Source organism: Scyliorhinus canicula, chromosome 16 (assembly GCF_902713615.1).
Source record: "Scyliorhinus canicula chromosome 16, sScyCan1.1, whole genome shotgun sequence".
Lineage (NCBI taxonomy): Eukaryota > Metazoa > Chordata > Chondrichthyes > Carcharhiniformes > Scyliorhinidae > Scyliorhinus > Scyliorhinus canicula.
Genome location: NC_052161.1, coordinates 12,630,983 through 12,650,349, shown reverse-complemented (window position 1 = coordinate 12,650,349; position 19,367 = coordinate 12,630,983). Strand labels below are relative to the sequence as shown.

At 49.7% G+C, this 19,367-nt stretch overlaps 1 protein-coding gene across 1 annotated transcript in view; it reads right to left on the bottom strand.

The window, feature by feature from the left end:
- Positions 1-19,367, bottom strand: part of slf2 (SMC5-SMC6 complex localization factor 2) — an 82,458-nt gene that overhangs the window by 53,771 nt on the left and 9,320 nt on the right. Inside the window, exons 3-4 of the mRNA XM_038821459.1 lie at positions 16,739-17,436; positions 16,177-16,219 (exon numbers count right to left, since the gene is read on the bottom strand). Coding sequence (XP_038677387.1) covers positions 16,177-16,219; positions 16,739-17,436 — 741 coding nt within the window. The remainder of the gene's footprint in view (positions 1-16,176; positions 16,220-16,738; positions 17,437-19,367) is intronic.

Sequence of the window (19,367 nt, the reverse complement as noted above, 5' to 3'; positions counted from 1 at the left end):
AAAATGTTTAAGCGCAAGTCTTACTCAGTGAGTCAAAAGATACATTTGATAGACCGGCTTCGAAACAGGGAAACGAAGGCAAAATTATCCAGAGAGACTGGTGTACCAGAGTCAACCCTCCGTCGGTGGGTGAAAGATGAGCCCAATTTAAGAGCATATGTTGGGACAGTTTCTCAGAGTGAAGGGCTTAGCAGGAAAAAGGCAAGGAACGCTAGTGACAGTAACTTAGAGAAGGCTGTGTTCACCTGGTTTGTCCAGGAACAGTCTGGTGGCACCCCCCTATCTGGACCTATCATCAGGACTCAGGCTGAGAAGTTCCATCACCAGCTCCACCCAGAGGACAGCAATTTCGTAGCCAGCAAGGGTTGGCTCCATCGGTTCCAGAAAAGACATGGGATAGGTGCAGTTACCATCAGTGGTGAGCAGAGATCCGCCGACTCAGGAGCCGCAGCAGCCTTTCCCGACATCCTCAAGAACTACATGGTGCAAGAGGAGCTGACCCCAGAGCAACTCTACAATGCAGATGAGTCAGGGCTTTACTGGAAGATGCTGCCTGACAAGACCCTAGCTGTCAAGGATGATGCCCACAAGACTCTGGGGTACAAGCAAGCCAAGAACAGGCTCACCATCCTGTTTGCCAGCAATGCCACGGGAACACACAAGCTGAAGCCATTGATTGTGGGCAAATTCAAGTCTCCTAGATGCTTTCACCACATCAACATGGAGAACCTACCCATTACCTACCGGAACTCTGGCAAAGCCTGGATGACAGCTTTCTTATTTGAGGAGTGGTTCTTCAAGTTCTTCGTACCCAGTGTCAGGGACCACCTTAGAGCCCGCAACTTACCGCAGAAGGCCACACTCCTACTGGACAACTGCTCAGCCCACCCTCAGGGAGATGTTCTCAAGACCAGGGATGGGCAGATCCAAGTGCTCTATCTCCCAAAGAACACCACCAGCAAGATCCAGCCATGTGATGCTGGCATCATTCAGACCTTCAAGTCTGTGTACAAAAAGGAACTGATCCTGGAAATGATAGACTCTCCTCTCACTGTCCCAGATTACCTGAAAGCCATCACCATCAAGGATGCCTGTTATCTGGCAGGGAAGGCCTGGGGAGCTGTGACAGAGAAGACCATCGCCAACTGCTGGAACAAGGCCCTAGGAGCAGCACTCCCACGACCCCAACATTACCCGGATGAAGAGGATTTCGTAGGCTTTACTGAAGCAGAGATCAGGGCAGCTGAGGAGAGGCTAGAGGACCAACTGGATGAGAACCTAACACTCCAGGATTGGGTGGACAGGTGGGCAGCAGCAGAGGATGACATGGCACCTGCAGAAACATTCACAGAGGAGGAGATCATCGACCAGGTCACCCAAGAGGAGGCAGAAGAAGAAGAAGAACCCCAGCCCACAGTGGCAAAGAGCCACTCGGATGCCATCACGCACCTGAAGTGGCTCATAGCATACACAGAGCAGCAAGACTTCGACCCAATATACATCCTGCACCTGAAGAACCTCCAGAGACAAGCACAAGTCAAGATGAGGAAGGGGATGTGCCAGAGGAAACTCAGACTTTTAAAAATGATTTTAAAAATATGCGTGTAAGTACAATTTTAAGTATATTATTGTATGTATACTGTATATTATTGTATATATTTTAATACATTTAAAACTTGATTTAAGACTTGAACGAACTTTGCTGTTTCTTATTTAAAACGCCCTTCCATTCAGCAATGTTCAGCACAGTCAGCGATGTTTCCTCTCGTTCATTCATTTGGATATCCGCCATCTTGGATATCCGCGGCTCGGTTACAACGCGGGTGGCTGTCTTGGACCCGAACACCCGCGTTATAACGGGGGACTACTGTATTTATGTCTAAATTATGTCATGATCACTTCAACACTGCTGCCTTATGCGCTGAGGTCCCGAGTTCGATCCCGGCACCGTGTGGAGTTTGCACATTCTCCCAGTGTGGAGGTGAGTGGGCCTCACCTCCACAACCCAAAGATGTGCAGGTAGATGAATTGGCCACCTAAATTGCCCATTAATTGGGGGGGGGGAAAAGAATTGGGCACTCTAAAAAAATGTTTTAAATCACCAACAAAAAATGAGCGCTTGCCTTGACTGGAAGGCAATGAACGTATATTTTGAAGATACGCAGCAATAACTTAAATTAACATAGTGATTAACGTTGTAAATCATCCCCAGATGCTTCAAAAGAGCACTACCAAAATGTGACATATAATAGAACAGGAACAGGTGGCCAAAGTTCAGTGGAAGAGGAAGGCATCGGGTGGGGTTTTAACAACTCTCTTAAAGGTGATGAGAAGTCCAGAGGGAATTCCAGATATTAGGGGCCTATTCAGCTGAAGGTACAACTAGCAGTGATGATGTAGTTAAAATCAGGGATGTTCAGCAGTGGTGCGAGACGGCTGAGGGTTGTAGGCCTGGGGCAGGTTACAAAGACAGCACAAGGTATTGGAGCAATTCAAAAGCAACAACGAGAAACAAAGTATTGCCTGACTGGGAGGCAGTGTCAACCACTGAGCATAGGAATCAGGATACTAGCAGCAGAATTTTAGATAAGCTCCAAGTTTACAGAATATAATAAGGGAGGGCGGCAGAACAGTTAAGTCCGGGGGTAAAGGTATGGATGAGAATTTCAGCAGCTGAGGAGCTGAGGCAGGGGGAAATCCAGGATTAGAATGCTGCTTCTGAGTATTCCAAGCAAAAGAAATGTATGCTCATGTCCACAGGCATGCACCAAACTGTACCAATACTCTACTAAAATTGTAACTGCAAAGACTACACAGGCTTGCAAGATTTAGGACTTGTGAATTTTGTCAGGATGTGGAGGCTTTGGAGAGGGTGCAGAGAAGGTTTACCAGGATGTTGCAGGGTGTTAACTATGTGGAGAGGCTGAATAGATTCGGACTGTTTTGATTTGAAAGACGGAGGTTGAGGAGTGACCTGATCGGGGTCACAAGATTATGAGGGGCACAGATAGAGTGGATGGGCACGCACTCTTTCCACGGGTGGAGGGGTCAGTCACCAGGGGACATAGGTTTAAGGTCTGTGGGGCAAAATTTAGAAGAGACATGCGAGGCAGGTTTGTTTTTCTTTACACAGAGGGTGACGAGTGCCTGGAACGTGTTGCCTGGGGAGGTTGTGGAAGCAGCTACATTAACGGCATTCAAAAGGCATCTTGACAAACACATTGTTTGGATGGGTTCAGAGCGATACATCACAAGGAAATCTGAGGCTTTTGGCAAAGATTGGTATCATGACCGGTACAGGCTTGGAGGGCCGAAGGGCCTGTACCTGTGCTGTATTGTTCTTTGTTCTTGTTGCACGTTCCCCGTCGCTCACAGCGCCGAGAATCAGATGGCTATAAAACGTCACTCGCTAACAATAAGGGGCCACAATGGGAACGCATGATCAGGGCCGCACATAGCCCCATTTTGTACACGGAGGAGTTCCGCTCGCCGGAACTCCTCGGTGTAGTGAGAGATTGGGACACCATTTTTAAATGGCACCCCGATTTCTCAGGCCCCAGATGTGACTAGCTGACCTCCCCTCAAGCCCCAACGGACTATGGGATGGCCCCCCTCCCCCCCTCAAACACCCAAGCAGGACATCCCCAGCCTGATTGCCAGCACATAAAAAATGTGAGTGTCCCTAATAGCGAAAAGTACCATTCTGGAACTAAATAATTAAAATCAAATTTCAAATTTTGGGTGCTACAGTTGTGCGCAGGACTGGCATTCTAGGCTGCCGCATGAAAGTTGTTCAAAATCAAACGTGTCATTCCATTCTCACTTGAGATTTAAGTGAAATCACATAGATTCACTGGGAACTATTAAACTATTCCCATCATTACAGAAATGTCAGGGCAAAAAAAGTTACAAAATTCACAATGAGTTGCGAATCGTCATTTACAAATGACTTTCGGCTGAAACCAATAATGAATAACTCAATAATTTTATAAATTCACAGGTACGTCAGGCAAGAACTCAGCTGTAATTGGAGCTAGCCTGTCCAATAGCTAGCTATGTCGAGACGTACATGATGAATGTCAATATGGATAAGCTGTCAGATGGAGTTAGAAGCTGAAAGGGATGAATCCTGTACAGGATACTTGATACGTTATGCATTTGTTCTACTATTCCACTCAACGGCTGAAGATTTGTTTCCACCGATACTGGCCAGAATTCTCCGGTCGTTAGGATTCACGTTTCCCGCAATGCACCCCTGCCAGTGGGTTTGACGGTGGCGTGGGGTGGTTTCAACGGGAAATTCCAATGACAGGCGACAGGAAGATAGAATTCAGCCGTCAGCAAACGGCACGCTTCTGAGAAACACGCTGCTGGGGAACAGGAGACTCCAGCCCACTATATATGGCATAGATTCTACAAATAGCGATGAGATAATCACGAGGTTACCTATGTTAATTATGCTGCCTGAAGGATAAGCGAGAGTCCGTATTCGCGAGTGTTCTTCAGACAGTTGACGTGAAGGGGAGGACGGAGCGTCAGTTGAAGATCTTATCTAAAAGACTGCACCTCCGGTGGTGCAAAGTGTCAGTGTCCATATATTATGTGAACAAGTATCTGTATGGTGAGCATGCTCACACAAAGCCATGGCTGTCACTTCAAACCAAAATCCGATGAAAATCTGAAATGTTAACTGTGTTGCTCTCTGTACAAATGCTGCCAAACCAGGACGGTACTTTCAGCATTTTTCTTTTAACTTCAGATTTTCACCCATCGTATTCTAATTTAGTGCTAAAAGATAAACAGAAGAACTACACACAAATGTTACTTGTTCTTGATAAGTTCTGCAGGTTCCTTTCAGATATTCACATCAAGGCTTCAGTCTTCCTTTAGTTTTCGAGTCCCCACATAGTGTTATTCTACTTTTTTTTTAACAAAATTTTATTGAGGTAGTTTTTCGGCATCATAAACAGTTACAGACATCAACAGAAAGAAAGCCAAAAAAAGGCAAAAATGTGCAAACATCCACGTACATTCAATACTTCAATCGTAACATACTGCACAAGCCCGCTCCTCTCCCATCGGCACTACCCGCCAATTTATCCCTCCCACTCTACTCTAACCTCCTCTTCCTCCTCTTCTCCCCCCCCCCCCCCCCCCCCCCCTGCTGACGCTCACTCCCCCGCAAAGAAGTCAATGAATGGTTGCCACCTTCGGGCGAACCCCTGTACAGATCCGCTCAAGGCGAACTTAATATTTTCCATACCCAGAAAATCCGACATGTCCAACAGCCACAACTCAGTTTTCGGGGGCTTTTTTTTAAATAAATGTTTTTTATTGAGTTTTCATATTTTATATCCAACAAATTACAAATTATTAGAGAGAAAAAGAAAAAAAAAAGAAAAAATACGCAAAAATTAACATGTATATTTACAGGTAAGCATCTTCATAATAACAACTGTGGCCGCCCCCTTTAGCCGGCATACATAGAACATAGAACATAGAACAGTATAGCACAGAACAGGCCCTTCGGCCCTCAATGTTGTGCCGAGCCATGATCACCCTACTCAAACCCACGTATCCACCCTATACCCGTAACCCAACAACCCCCCCCTTAACCTTACTTTTTATTAGGACACTATGGGCAATTTAGCATGGCCAATCCACCTAACCCGCACATCTTTGGACTGTGGGAGGAAACCGGAGCACCCGGAGGAAACCCACGCACACAGGGGGAGGACGTGCAGACTCCACACAGACAGTGACCCAGCCGGGAATCGAACCTGGGACCCTGGAGCTGTGAAGCATTTATGCTAACCACCATGCTACCCTGCTGCCCCATATTTTACATTCCCCAATATGGCCGAGGCACATGTTTATAGGCATTTATTTACAGTTTGGTTTTGGGCCTTAGCTAGCCATCAAACACCCATAACGAACCCGTAGGTCCCCCCCCCCCCCCCCCCCCCCCCCCCGGCTACCTTCCCCCGATTCCCGTCCATTTTCCCCTGATTCTTGGCCACCCGACTATTCTTCCTCTTGTACGTTGGCCACAAACAGGTCCCGGAACAATTGCATGAATGGCTCCCACATTCTGTGGAAGCCGTTGTCTGACCCTCGGATGGCGAATTTGATTTTCTCCATTTGGAGAGATTCCGAGAGGTCGGACAGCCAGTCTGCAGCTCTGGGCGGTGCTGCTGACACCAGCCGAACAGGATTCTACGGCGGGCGATCAGGTAGACAAAGGCAAGGTCGTCCGCCCTCCTCCCCAGGAATAGATCTGGCTGGTCTGAAGCCCCGAACACCGCCACTATCGGGCATGGCTCCACCCTCACCACTTTGGGCATAGCCTCGAAGAAGGCTGTCCAGTACTCCACAAGTCTGGGGCAAGACCAGAACATGTGGGCGTGGTTGGCCGGGCCTCTTTGGCACCGTTCACATCTGTCCTCCAACTCCGGGAAGAACCTACTCATACGGTTTCTTGTTCAGTGGGCTCTATGTATGTGGACCTGTTGGGCCCCCTGTTGGTCCGGGCCTTTAACGAGGCAAGGGAGGGGGGAGGGGCTTTGCCCCCAACTATGTCACGGGCGCCGATTTCCTTGATCCTGAAGCGGGACAAGGACCCTCTGCAGTGCGGATCATATAGGCCGATTTCGCTGCTGAACGCAGACGCTAAACTGCTGGCAAAGATCCTGGCCACTAGAATAGAGGATTGCGTGCCCGGGGTCATTCAGGAGGACCAGACGGGGTTTGTGAAGGGAAGGCAGCTGAACACAAGCGTACGAAGTCTCCTCAATGTTTTTTTAAATAAATTTAGAGTACCCAATTCATTTTTTCCAATTAAGGGGCAATTTAGCGTGGCCAATCCACCTAGCCTGCACATCTTTTGGGTTGTGGGGGCGAAACCCACGCAAACACAGGGAGAATGTGCAAACTCCACACGGACAGTGACCCAGAGCCGGGATCGAACCTGGGACCTCAGCGCCGTGAGGCGGCAGGGCTAACCACTGTGCCACCGTGCTGCCCGGCTCCTCAATGTTATTATGATGCCGGCTGTGGAAGGGGAGGCGGAGATAGTGGTGGCATTAGATGCGGAGAAGGCCTTCGATAGGGTTGAGTGGGAGTATTTGTGGGAGGTGTTGGAGAGGTTTGGGTTTGGGGAGGGGTTTATCCGGTGGGTGAGGCTGCTCTACGAGGCCCGAACGGTGAGTGCAGCCACAAATAGGAGGAGGTCTGAGTACTTTCGGCTGTACCGGGGGACGAGACAGGGGTGCCCCCTGTCCCCCTTGCTCTTCGCGCTGGCAATTGAGCCCCTGGCCATGGCACTGAGGGAGTCAGGGAACTGGAGGGGCCTGGTGCGGGGTGGGGAGGAGCATCGAGTGTCGTTGTACGCGGACGACCTGCTGCTGTATGTGGCGGACCCAGTGGGGGGGGGGATGCCGTAGGTGATGAGGATTCTTAGTGAATTTGGGGGTTTCTCGGGGTACAAGTTGAACCTGGGCAAGAGTGAGGCGTTTGTGGTGCATTCGGGGGATCAAGAGGAGGGGATTGGTAGGCTCCCATTGAAGCAGGCAGGGAAGAACTTCAGGTACCTAGGGGTCCAGGTGGCAGGGAGTTGGGGGGCCCTGCACAAGCTCAACCTCACAAGGTTGGTGGAGCAGATGGAGGAGGAGTTTAAGAGGTGGGATATGTTACCGCTGTCACTGGCGGGGAGGGTGCAGTCCGTTAAGATGACGGTGCTCCCAAGGTTTTTGTTCCTGTTCCAGTGCCTTCCCATCCTTATCCCGAAGACCTTTTTTAGGAGGGTCAACAGGAGAATTACGGGATTTGTGTGGGCGCATGGGACTCCGAGGGTTAGAAGAGTGTTCCTGGAACAAGGCAGGGATTGGGGGGCTGGCGTTGCCCAACCTCTGTGGGTACTACTGGGCTGCCAACGCAGCGATGGTGCGTAAGTGGGTAATGGACGAGGAGGGGGCAGCATGGAAGAGGATGGAGGCGGCGTCTTGTGTGGGCACGAGCTTGGAGGCACTAGTGACAGCACCTTTGCTGCTCCCTCCAACGAGGTATACCACGAGCCCGGTGGTGGCAGCTACCCTCAAAATTTGGGGGCAATGGTGACGGCACAGGGGAGAAATGGGGGGCTCGATGGAGGCCCCGATATGGGGGAACCATCGGTTTGTTCCATGGAGCATTGATGGCGGATTTCTGGGCTGGCACAGGGCAGGGGTTAGGAGGTTGAGGGACCTGTTTGTGGAGGGGAGGTTCGCGAGCTTGGGGGAGTTAGAGGGGAAGTTTGGGCTCCCCCCGGGGAACATGTTTAGGTACATGCAGGTTAGGGCGTTTGCCAGACGGCAGATGGAGGGTTTCCCTTGTTGCCCCCACGTGGGGTTCGGGACAGGGTGCTCTCGGGGGTGTGGGTTGGAGGAGGGAAGATTTCGGACATATACCGGGTAATGCAGGAGGCAGACGAGGCCGCGGTGGAGGAACTGAAGGGTAAATGGGAAGAGGAGCTGGGTGAGGAGATTGAGGGGGGGACGTGGGCGGATGCCCTGGAGAGAGTGAATTCCTCCTCTTCCTGTGCGAGGCTTGTTCTTGGGGTGTTACTGCGGTTGTTTGTTAATAGAGTTAAGATGTTTATATTTTGTAAAAATTTCAATAAAAAATTTTTTTTTTTTTTTTTTTAAAGTGGGCTCTATGTACCACTTTTAGTTGCGTCAGGTTGAGCCTTGCGCACGTGGAGGTGGAGTTGACCCTATGCAGTGCTTCGCTCCAGAGTCCCCACCCTATCTCAATCCCCAGGTCGTCCTCCCATTTCATTCTTGTTGCGTCCAGTACGGTGTCGTCCCTTTCTACCAGTCGGTCATACATGTCGCTACAGTTCCCTTTCTCTAGGATACTTGCGTCCAGTAGGTCTTCCAGTAGTGTCTGTCGTGGCGGTTGTGGGTACGTCCTTGTCTCCTTTCGTAAGAAGTTTTTGAGCTGTAGGTACCGTAGCTCGATCCCCCCCCCCCCGCTAGCCGAAATTTCTCTGTCAGTTCGTCCAGTGTTGCGATCCTGTCGTCCGTGTATAGGTCCCTGACTGTCAGTGTCCCCCCGTCCTGTCTCCACCTTTTGAAGGTGGCGTCAGTCAGTGCTGGTGTGAACCTATGGTTGTTGCAGATGGGAGCCTTGTCCGACATTTTGGTCAGGCCAAATTGCTACCGCAGTTGGTTCCAGGATTGGAGGGTGGCTGTCACCACTGGGCTGCTGGAGTGTTTTTTGGGTGGGGATGGGAGTGCTGCCGTGGCGAGGGCCCGGAGGGAGGTCCCCATGCAGGAGGCGGCCTCCGCACGCACCCACTCGGCTTTCGGGGGCTTCGAGTCTCTCCATGCCAATAATATTCGTCGGCGGGCTATCAGGGAAGCAAAGGCCAAAACATCGGCCTCTTTCTCACCCTGGACTCCCGGGTCTTCCGAAACCCCCAAAAATTGCCACCCTTGGATCCATCGCCACCCTTGTTTTTAGCACCCGGAACATGATCCCCACGAATCACTCCCAGTACCCCTCAAGCCTCAGGAATGCCCAAAACATGTGTACATGGTTCGCTGGTCCTCCTGCGCACCTAGCGCATTTGTCCTCTACCCCAAAGAATTTGCTCATCCGAGCCACCATCACGTGGGCCCGGTGAACGACCTTAAATTGAATCAGGCCAAGCCTGGCACATGTTGTGGCCGAATTTACCCTACTCAGGGCTTCTGCCTACAGCCCGTCCTCCATTTCCCCGCCTAGCTCCTCCTCCCATTTGAGTTTCAGTTCCTCCGTCTGGGACCCTTCCCCCTTCATGAGCACCTTATGAATATCAGAGTCTCTACCTTCCCCTCCTTCCCCTCTAGAGACTATTCTGTCTTGGATCCCCATTGGCGGGAGGCGTGGGAAGGATGTGACCTGTCTACGGACAAAGACCCGCAACTGTAGGTACCTGAAATCATTTCCCCTTACCAGACCAAATTTCTCCTCCAAGCTCCTCAAACTCGCAAAGCTCCCTTCCAGGAACATATCTCCCACCCTCCCCGCCCGCCGCCATGCTCGATACCCCCCCATCCATACTCCCGGGAGCAAACCGATGGTTGTCACAGATTGGCGCCCAGACAGACCCTACACGTTTGTAGGCATGTAGGGGAGATTGGCCCCCATCTCCCCTACACGCCTCCTCCACTGGCCCCATATCCACAGGGTCGCCAAGCACTACCGGGCTGGAGTACCACCTGGCCAGCAGCAGCAGTAGAGGAGCCGTGACCAGGGCTGCCAAGCTGGAGCCCCTGCACGAAGCCGCCTCCACCCGCTCCCAGATAGGCCCCGTACCCACCATCCACTTCGTTATCATAGCGATATTAGCCGCCCAGTAATAGTTAATCAGACTCGGCAATGCCAGCCCTCCCACGCTGCGGCTCCTCTCAAGCATTGCCTTCTTCACCCGCGGGGATTGTCCCGCCCAGACAAAGCTCATGATCATCTTGTTAACCCTTTTGAAGAAGGACTGTGGGATAAAGATCGGGAGGCACTGAAAAATGAACAGAAATCAAGGGAGGATTGTCATCTTTACAGTCTGCACCCTCCCTGCCAGCGACAGCGGGAGTGCATCCCATATCCGAAACTCTCCCTTCATTTGTTCCACCCCCTGGCCAAATTTAACTTGTGCCGCCTGCCCCAGTCTCGCGCCACCTGGATCCCCAAGTAAATTTTCCTCAACCAGCCTAAATGGTAGCCCTCTCAATCTGTTCTCCTGACCCCTTGCCTATACCACAAACATTTCACTCTTGGCCATATTTAGTTTGTATCCTGAGAACTGGCCGAACTTCCTCAATGTTTCCAGTATGCTTCCCATCCCAGCCAGTGGGTCCGACACGTACAGGAGCAGGTCGTCCGCATAAAGAGAGACCCTATGTTCCACCCCGCCCCAAACCATCCCCTTCCATCCCTTTGCGGCTCTCAGCGCAATCACCAGCGGCGCTATGGCCAGCGCAAACAGCAGCAGGGAGAGCGGGCAGCCCTGCCTGGTCCCACGGTATAGTCTAAAATACTCTGACACTTCTCTGTTTGTCCTGACGCTGGGTCCTGACATTTGGGCCTGATATATTAACTTGATCCAATTCACCAGTCCCTCCCCGAACCCAAACCGTCCAAGCACCTCCCATAGATAGCCCCACTCCACCCGGTCAAAGGCCTTCTCGGCATCCATCGCCATCACTACCTCCACCTCCCTGCCCGTCGGGGGCATCATTATCACATTAAGTAATCTTCTCAAGTTGGCCGACAGCTGCCTCCCTTTCACAAATCCAGTTTGGTCATTCCCAATCACCTCCGGTACGCAGTCCTCAATTCTAATCGCCAGTATCTTTGCCAGGAACTTGGCATCTACATTGATCAGGGAGATTGGCCTGTAGGACCCGCACGCTTCCGGGTCTTTACCCCGCTTCAATAGCAGTGATATAGTGGTTTGCGACATCGGCGGCGGCAGGGTCCCTCTGTCCATTGCCTCATTAAAAACCCTCGCCAAGACCGGGCCCTCTAACGCAAGAGAACTTCCTATAGAACTCTACTGGGTATCCATCCAGCCCCGGGGCTTTCCCCAACTGTATGGCCTTTAGGCCCCCCAATACCTCCTCCACTCTAATCGGGGCCCCCAGATCATCCACTCGCCCCCCACCTACTGTTGGGAATGTTAACCCATCCAGAAACCTTTTCATCTCCTCCGGTTCTTCCGGAGGCTCCGAAGTGTACAGCTTGCTATAGAAGTCCCGGAATACCGTATTCAATCCTGCCGGGTCCTCCACTCCGAACCCCTCCCCATCCGTCACTCTACTTATTTCCCTGGCCGCCTCCCTCTAACAATCCGCTAGCCTTTTCCCCATGCTCGTACACCACGCCCCTCGCCTTCCTAAGCTGTTCCACGGCCCTACTCGTGGATAGCGCCCCCAGTTCCGCCTTTAGTCTCTGCCTCTCCCCGAGTAAAACTTCCCCCGGGGACTCCGCGTGTTCCTCATCTATCCGACCCATTTCCCTAACCAATCTGTCCATCTCTGCCCTGTCCGCCTTGGCTCTGTGGGCCCCAATTGAGATCAACTCTCCCCGCACTACTGCCTTTAGCGCCTCCCACAGGGTCACCGCTGAGACCTCCCCCATATCATTCACCTGCAAGTAATTTTGCATACACCTCCGAAGCCTCTCACAGATCCCCTCCTCCGACAGCAGTCCCACGTCTAGCCTCCATTGTGGGCGTTGGTGATTTGCCCCTCTGACCTGCAGGTCTACCCAGTGCGGGGCATGGTCCGAGATAGTGATTGCCGAGTATTCCGTGTTCTTTACCTCCCCTATACAGTCATTGCTTAGAACAAAGAAGTCTATCCTAAAATATACTTTATGGACGTGCGAGTAAAACGAGTAGCCCCTTCCCGTCGGCTGTCTGGCTCTACAGGGGACCACTGCCCCCATTTGCTCCATAAACCCTTTCAGCTCCCTTGCCATTGCTGGGAGTCTACCCGTTCTGGGACACGATCCAGCGGCGGATCAAGAACCATGTTAAAGTCTTCCTTCCCCCCCCCCCCCCCCCCCCCCCCCCCAAATTATTAGCCTACGAGAGTCCAGGTCTGGGATCTTCCCCAGCAGTCTTTTAATGAAGTCCACGTCATCCCAGTTCGGGTGATATATATTTTCACCAGCACCACTCTTCTCCCCTCCAGTCTGCCCCTTACCATCAGGTACCTGCCCCCCCCCCCTGTCTGCGGATATGCCCTCTGCCTCAAATTGCACCCGCTTATTGATCATGATTGCCACCCCCCCTGGACTTCGGGTCCAAGTCAGAGTGGAAGACCTGGCTAATCCAGCCCTTCCTTAGCCTCGTCTGGTCAGACACTTTCAGATGCGTCCCCTGCAACATAATTACGTCTGCCCTCAGAGCCCGCAAGTGCGCGAACACCCGCGTCCTCTTAACCAGCCCATTCAGTCCCCTGACATTCCAGGTGATCAGCCTGGTTGGGGGGCACAAACCCCCCCCCAACGCTGGTCAGCCATAGCCTTTCTCGGGCTGGCCCCCGGCCCGTGCGTCGCGCCATTCTTGGCCCGCCTCTTGGCTGCCTCCACCCTCAACCTCCTTCCCACTGCCTACTTCAAATCCCTCCCTCGTCAGCAGGACAAACCCCCCCCCCCCCCCCACCGAGCAACATCCCCCGATAACCCCACCCCTGCCATCCACTGGCTGTATTCTCCCCCCCACCGGACTCCCTTGACTAGCCAATCTGCTAGCCCGGTGATTCATCACTCCGGCACGCCCCTTTCTCATTCCCATTGTTTCCCTGTCCTCATCCCCACTCCCCGACGCCCCATCCCCCCTCTCCAAACCCACTGGAGCAAACTCACTGGCACAGGAAGGCGTGCACATCAGTAAAACAAAAACCTCCCAACCCACGTCCTTAACCCCCCTTGCTGACCGGCCACCCTTAGTACCATACCGGCTCCAGTGCCCTCAGCGAGCCCCACAAAAAATAAAAATCCGCACGAAAAGGAAAAACAGAAAAAAGAGGAAGGAAACAAAAACAAAAGAAAAAACCAGTAACCAAAAACAAAGGGAAGAGTCCCAAATGTCCTACTTGGCACCCTTAACCCAGCAAACTGTTGAACAGCGGTCCACGCACATTCGGCGTCCCTTCATACGATAGTTCTCGGCACCTAATTCGTGGCCGTGGGACCTCTTTTCGGGACCAGCCCCTGACCCTCGCATAGTCCATCGCTTCTTCAGGCTCGGAGAAGTCGTGGTGTTGACCCTGGTGCGTGACCCAAAGACGGGCCGGGAACAGCAGACCAAACTTCACGTGCTTCTTGAACAGCACCTTTTTGACTTGTTTAAAGGCTGCTCGCCGCTGAGCCACCTCCTGGCTTAGGTCCTGGCAAATACGGAGAACACTGTTGTTCCACGTGCAGCTCCTGGGGCTCTTCACCCACCGCAGCACCCGCTCCTTGCCCACAAACCTGTTGAACCTGATCACCATCGGGGGGTCCCCCCCTCCAGCTCCGGCGGTCGCGGCAAGGCTTCAGCCCCCATCAGCTGCATCAACAGGTCTGCCACAAACGCTGCGGCATCAGCTCCCTCAGCCCCCTCCGGGAGACCGGCAATCCTCGGATTGATCCTGCGGGCTCTATTCTCCAACTCCTCCACTCTGTCCAGCAGTCTTCTTTGCCGCTCCTTCCTTCAGCCCGTCAACTTCTAACGCCGCAATCGTCTGCGCATCCGCCTGTTCCTCCACTGCCTCTCCCAGCTCCTTAACTTTTACATCTTGAGCATCCAGCTTCTGATTCAGCTGATCCACTGCCTTCTGAAGTGGGTCCAGGTTGTCCCGCTTCAGCAACTCAAAACTGTTTTGCATCTCCTGGAGCATGTTATCCAGCGCCTGCTGGGTTGCTGAATCCGAGGTCCATGTGTCCGCGATCTTAGGTTCCAGGTCAGCTTCCTCTGCTCCTTGCCTCTGTCCCTTTCTCTCTCTCTTCCTCTGCTTCCTGGACTCCCGCGGTTCCATAGATTGCAGTCCACTCTCCAGCACTTTTGCGGCCACCTTTTTGCCGCTCCGTGGTCCCGCTATCGCGGGGAATCAGCCCCTAAAGCCCCGCCGGAGTGAGAGCCCGCTGAATGTGCAGCTCACTCGAACATCACCGCCACCGGAAGTCTCGTGTTATTCTACTTTAACTTATAAATGTATTCTCCAGCTATAACTACCCCCATCAAACCTAAATTATTACTGGTTCCCTCAATTTTACCAAACGCTTATCTTTTGGCAATGGCACCAGAGCTGCCATAAGTCTTGGTCAACATATTCCTGGAGGTTTCGCCACAAGGTGCCCTAGCCCCAAATTCTTTTCCTTTCCAGCAAACATCCAACAACGTTCATCACCCAACACATCCATCTTTGCACAGCCCCGCTATCCCCCACCGATTGGAAAGCAAACCCCTCGATTGGGTATTTCTTGACGGTCAGTTGAACTGCCTTTATTCTCTCCCATCTCCATTTTTTCCCCAGAATATATGAAACCAAGCGCGCAAGGAAATATTACACACTTTTTTTTTTAATGGCCCAATGATTTTTTTTTTCGACCTGGCTGACCCATTGCACTGTCTTGGAGATTAGTCAGGAATTAATTGCTGGAGTGCAGGACAATCCTGTAGGGTTGACAATGATCATAGGCCATCCTAATTTATTAAAACGCTCCCCAAATCACCATACTTTCCACAAAACGCCTTAAAAGACATTACTCTCCAATTGTGTCTTTGGCTGTTCTCCAGTCCCCTTACCCATTTTAACTGGTGAACATTTTGGTCTGGTTGAAACACTGATCCACAGCAGAGCATGCAGCAGTATTTAAACTGCCTGTGGGAACAAACAAGGTACAATGGTACTGACCCATTACATGATAACTTTGATAATCCTTATGACATACAAACTTTAATCTTAATGAATGGCTCACGTTGTGAAATATTTTTAGGCTCGAGAACAAGCCAGATTAAGGCGATCCCAAGAAAATTTCAGAGCAGCAGAATCTTTCATTTGTAATTTTTTTTAATATAAATTTAGATTACCCAATATTTTTTTCCAATTAAGGGGCAATTTAGCGTGTCCAATCCACCTACTCTGCACATTTTTGGGTTGTGGGGGCGAAACCCACGCAGACACGGGGAGAATGTGCAAACTCCACACGGACAGTGACCCAGAGCCGGGATCGAACCTGGGACCTCGGCGCCGTGAGGCGGTTGTGCTAACCACTAGGCCACCGTGCTGCCCTCATTTGTAATTTTTAAATGGATGTGGGAAGTCTTGTTTTTAAATTTAGAGTACCCAATTCTTTTTTTTTCCCAATTAAGGGGCAATTTAATGTGGCCAATCCACCTACTCTGCACATCTTTGGTTTGTGCAGGTAAGACCCATGCAGACACGGGGAGAAGGTGCAAACTCCACACGGCCAGTGACCCGGGATCGAATCTGGGTCCTCAGCACCGTGAGGCAACAGTGCTAACCATTGCGCCACCATGCCGCCCTGTGGGGAAGTCATTTTAATGGGTTGATGTCATTAACATTTTAACGTTTAATTAGGGTCACTGACACAAACACATCCAAATAAAAGCAACTCTAAGTTCGATGTGATTGTTTCACGCACCTGTTAATGAAGTTGAAGGCAGAGAATATGCTCTCAAGTTGGCCTGCAAGAAAAAAGAAAAAACAGTTAATGCAGGACATGAGGTAAAACAATATCACAGCATGGACAAAGTACCACACCAAGTCTTCCTAGATGAAGAAACTGAAGATTCACTGCTCATTACTCATCTCTGGTTCTAGTTCTAGTCACAAAGTGGAAACGTGAATGTAATATTGGCGGGGCCAATCTATCTACCCTGCACATCTTTGGGTTGTGGGGGCGAGACCCACGCAGGCACAGGAAGAATGTGCAAACTCCGCAGGCACAGTGACGTGGGTCCTCAGTGCCATAAGGCAGCAGTGCTAACCACTTGGCCACCACAACAACCTTTAAGCTGACTGCAGTTTCCAATGACCATTCCATAACTGAATGTTGGTAGGATGATCTCAGTTATAATCAGTCACAATCAGGAACATTATATAGATTCAATGGATGGTAAACAAAAATCTTACTTGGGCAAAAACACACAAGGGCGCACACGCACCCGATGAACAACCGCAAGGGTCCTGGTTTGGTTACTTGCCTGTTTTATCGTGCCTCCTGAAAAAGGGACTAGCGTAGAATGCTTTCCTTTTTGCAACCGGAGTTTCCGGAGTTCTCGCGCCTTTTTATAGGCCTGAAGTGTGTTCTGAAAATCATTATTGAGTAATCCATGCTGCTGCTGAAGCCTTCTAGGAGATAAGCGAGGTCTCATGTACCACGGTGTACTTGCTGAACTGTCTCTACCATTAGAATACGTCAAAACATCAAGCGAAGCTGTTGGCGACATGATCTGTTGGTTCGGTAAGGAGCTACGTCTCAAGGCAGTTCTTTGATACTCCCCTGTATCGCATTTAGAACTTAAATCTTGCATTGCAGAGGTTGCTTCAGAGTTAGAAGATAGTTTAACATTTTTTCCTTGATCTTGCACTATCGTACCCTCAGAGGGATACTGGCTTGAAGGTAAAAACAGTCTTCGCACGATCACTCGTGGAGAGCCAGGATGCTGAGTAACCTGGCATTTAACTACGCCTCCCATACTTTCTTTATTCTCGGACTTTAAGACACCCTTCATAAAAGCCTCTAGCACAGGGCTTCTCTGAGGCGATGAGGGCAAACGCACGGATCTTTTGGATTTAAGTGAAGGTGTCTTGTGGCTGTGGATTGGTTCAGCATTCTGTAATACAGAGGTGTCATATGTACCACCTTTTCGAGGCGAGCCCAAAATTAATCTATCCTTTCCTGTGTGGAACAAAAAAGGAATAAGAGTTAGAAGAAAGGGCACAACAGTCTAGAAAAGTTTAATTTTGCTAACTATTTACAATTAGTTTGCAGTTTAGTTTTGAGAATTAGTCAAATAATCAAAGTATGTCAACCCAATATGTTAAGCTAAATTCTGGGACACTAAGGGAGAAAAAACATATTACCCAGTGATACAAGATGTCACATAAAGCCAGTGATACAAGATGTCACGGTTGAACAATTACTGGTATGGAACCATCCACCTCCTCAGCAATTAAAATTACCAGATGCCTTCTCCAAGTTCAAAGACATATTTTGCAAAGAAAACTTACTGATAAAACATTCAGCCTTGTGCAGTAAATTACTGCAGTTTAACTTGGTGTTTAAAATTTCACTTTCTTTCACATTATGTAACCATCTTTGATTTTGTAAGTTTAGAATTAAGTTCTATAATTAGCCTTTTGTAACTCAAAGTTCTTTTCACTTTCATTACTTAGGGACATGTTGCATGTGTCTTATATTTAGCACACCAATCGCTTTCAAGCATTGATTTTATGTATTTTATATGAACTGTAATTTCTGTAACTTTATAAGTTCTGCAAAGCTATTCCGTACTTTTAATTGGCTTATACCAAGCACTGACAAATGCAATAAAAACATACAGTGGCAAAGCAGTTCGCTCAACTAAAACATATTGATAAGCACCCGTTTTAAATGGGGTTCTACAGGACATTTCTATATATCAATTAGACATTTGGACTGATAATCCTCAGACATCATATGCTGCCTCATCTCAAATAAAGCACACATCAAAACCGCCCTCACTTATATTCTATACATACCCTATGTAACTTTTAAGTAACTATCCACTCTGTAATCTTCTTTATTAGGTTTAAGGATTATAAGCAACTTTACCATTCTGAGGGCAGCAAGGTGACGCAGTGGTTAGATTTTCACAGTAACTTCATTGTAGTATTAATGTAAGTCTACTTGTGACACTAATAAAGATTATAAGTCGCAAATGAACACAATTGAAGTTAAGTTCAAACTGTACCTAGAACTTACAACAGAACTAAATCAAACTATTTAAGTATACAATTATTCACAAACGCAACATTTAAAGGAACATCTATATAGCACCGTTAACATTGCAAGACACCCCGTGACAATTTACATAATTACAATCAGGCAAAAAGTACTGTTAATCCTATGGTGGAGATAGCCATTGGGACAAATGATGAAATGCTTGATCAAAGAGGTAGAATGTAAACAGCATCTTGAAACAGGAGAAGGGTGTAGGCCAAGAGGTTGCAGAGGGAATGACAGAGCTCAAGGCCAAGCAAGTTGCCAATGGCCTGGTGAAGAAACTGGTTATGGAATATGGAAAAGGCGGGGGTCGCGAAGGCCGGCCGGCGGGGGTCGTGAAGGCCCAAAGCTCAGCCAGTTGGCAAAAGTGGGTCCCAGGAAAGAAACGTTTGAAAAACACTGCTATATACTAAAGGAAGGTTGAATAAAAATTTGACAGGGTTATGACAGGTTCAGTTAAGGTAGACAAAATAATACTGTTCCCATTTGCTGATGGTACAATGCCTCGGGCAGAGATTTAAAGTGGGAAGCATGAAAGAACATTTTTACACACCAAGTGGTAATGATCTGGAACTCACTGCCTACAAAGTGCTGTGGAAGTAGAGATGATCAATGATTTCAAAAATGCTTTGATGTGCCCTTAAGAGAATGAAACTTGCAGGGTTATGGTCAGAGAATAGCATAACAGGACTGACTGGATTGCTCGACCGAGAGCCGCACGGACCTGATGGGTCAAATGGCCTTCTAAGCTGCAAGGACTCCATGACTATAAATTAGCTGCTGGATTTCTCCACAGTAGTCTAGAGAGACCATTTCACATCCTTAATTGGTGGCAAAGTGTTTTG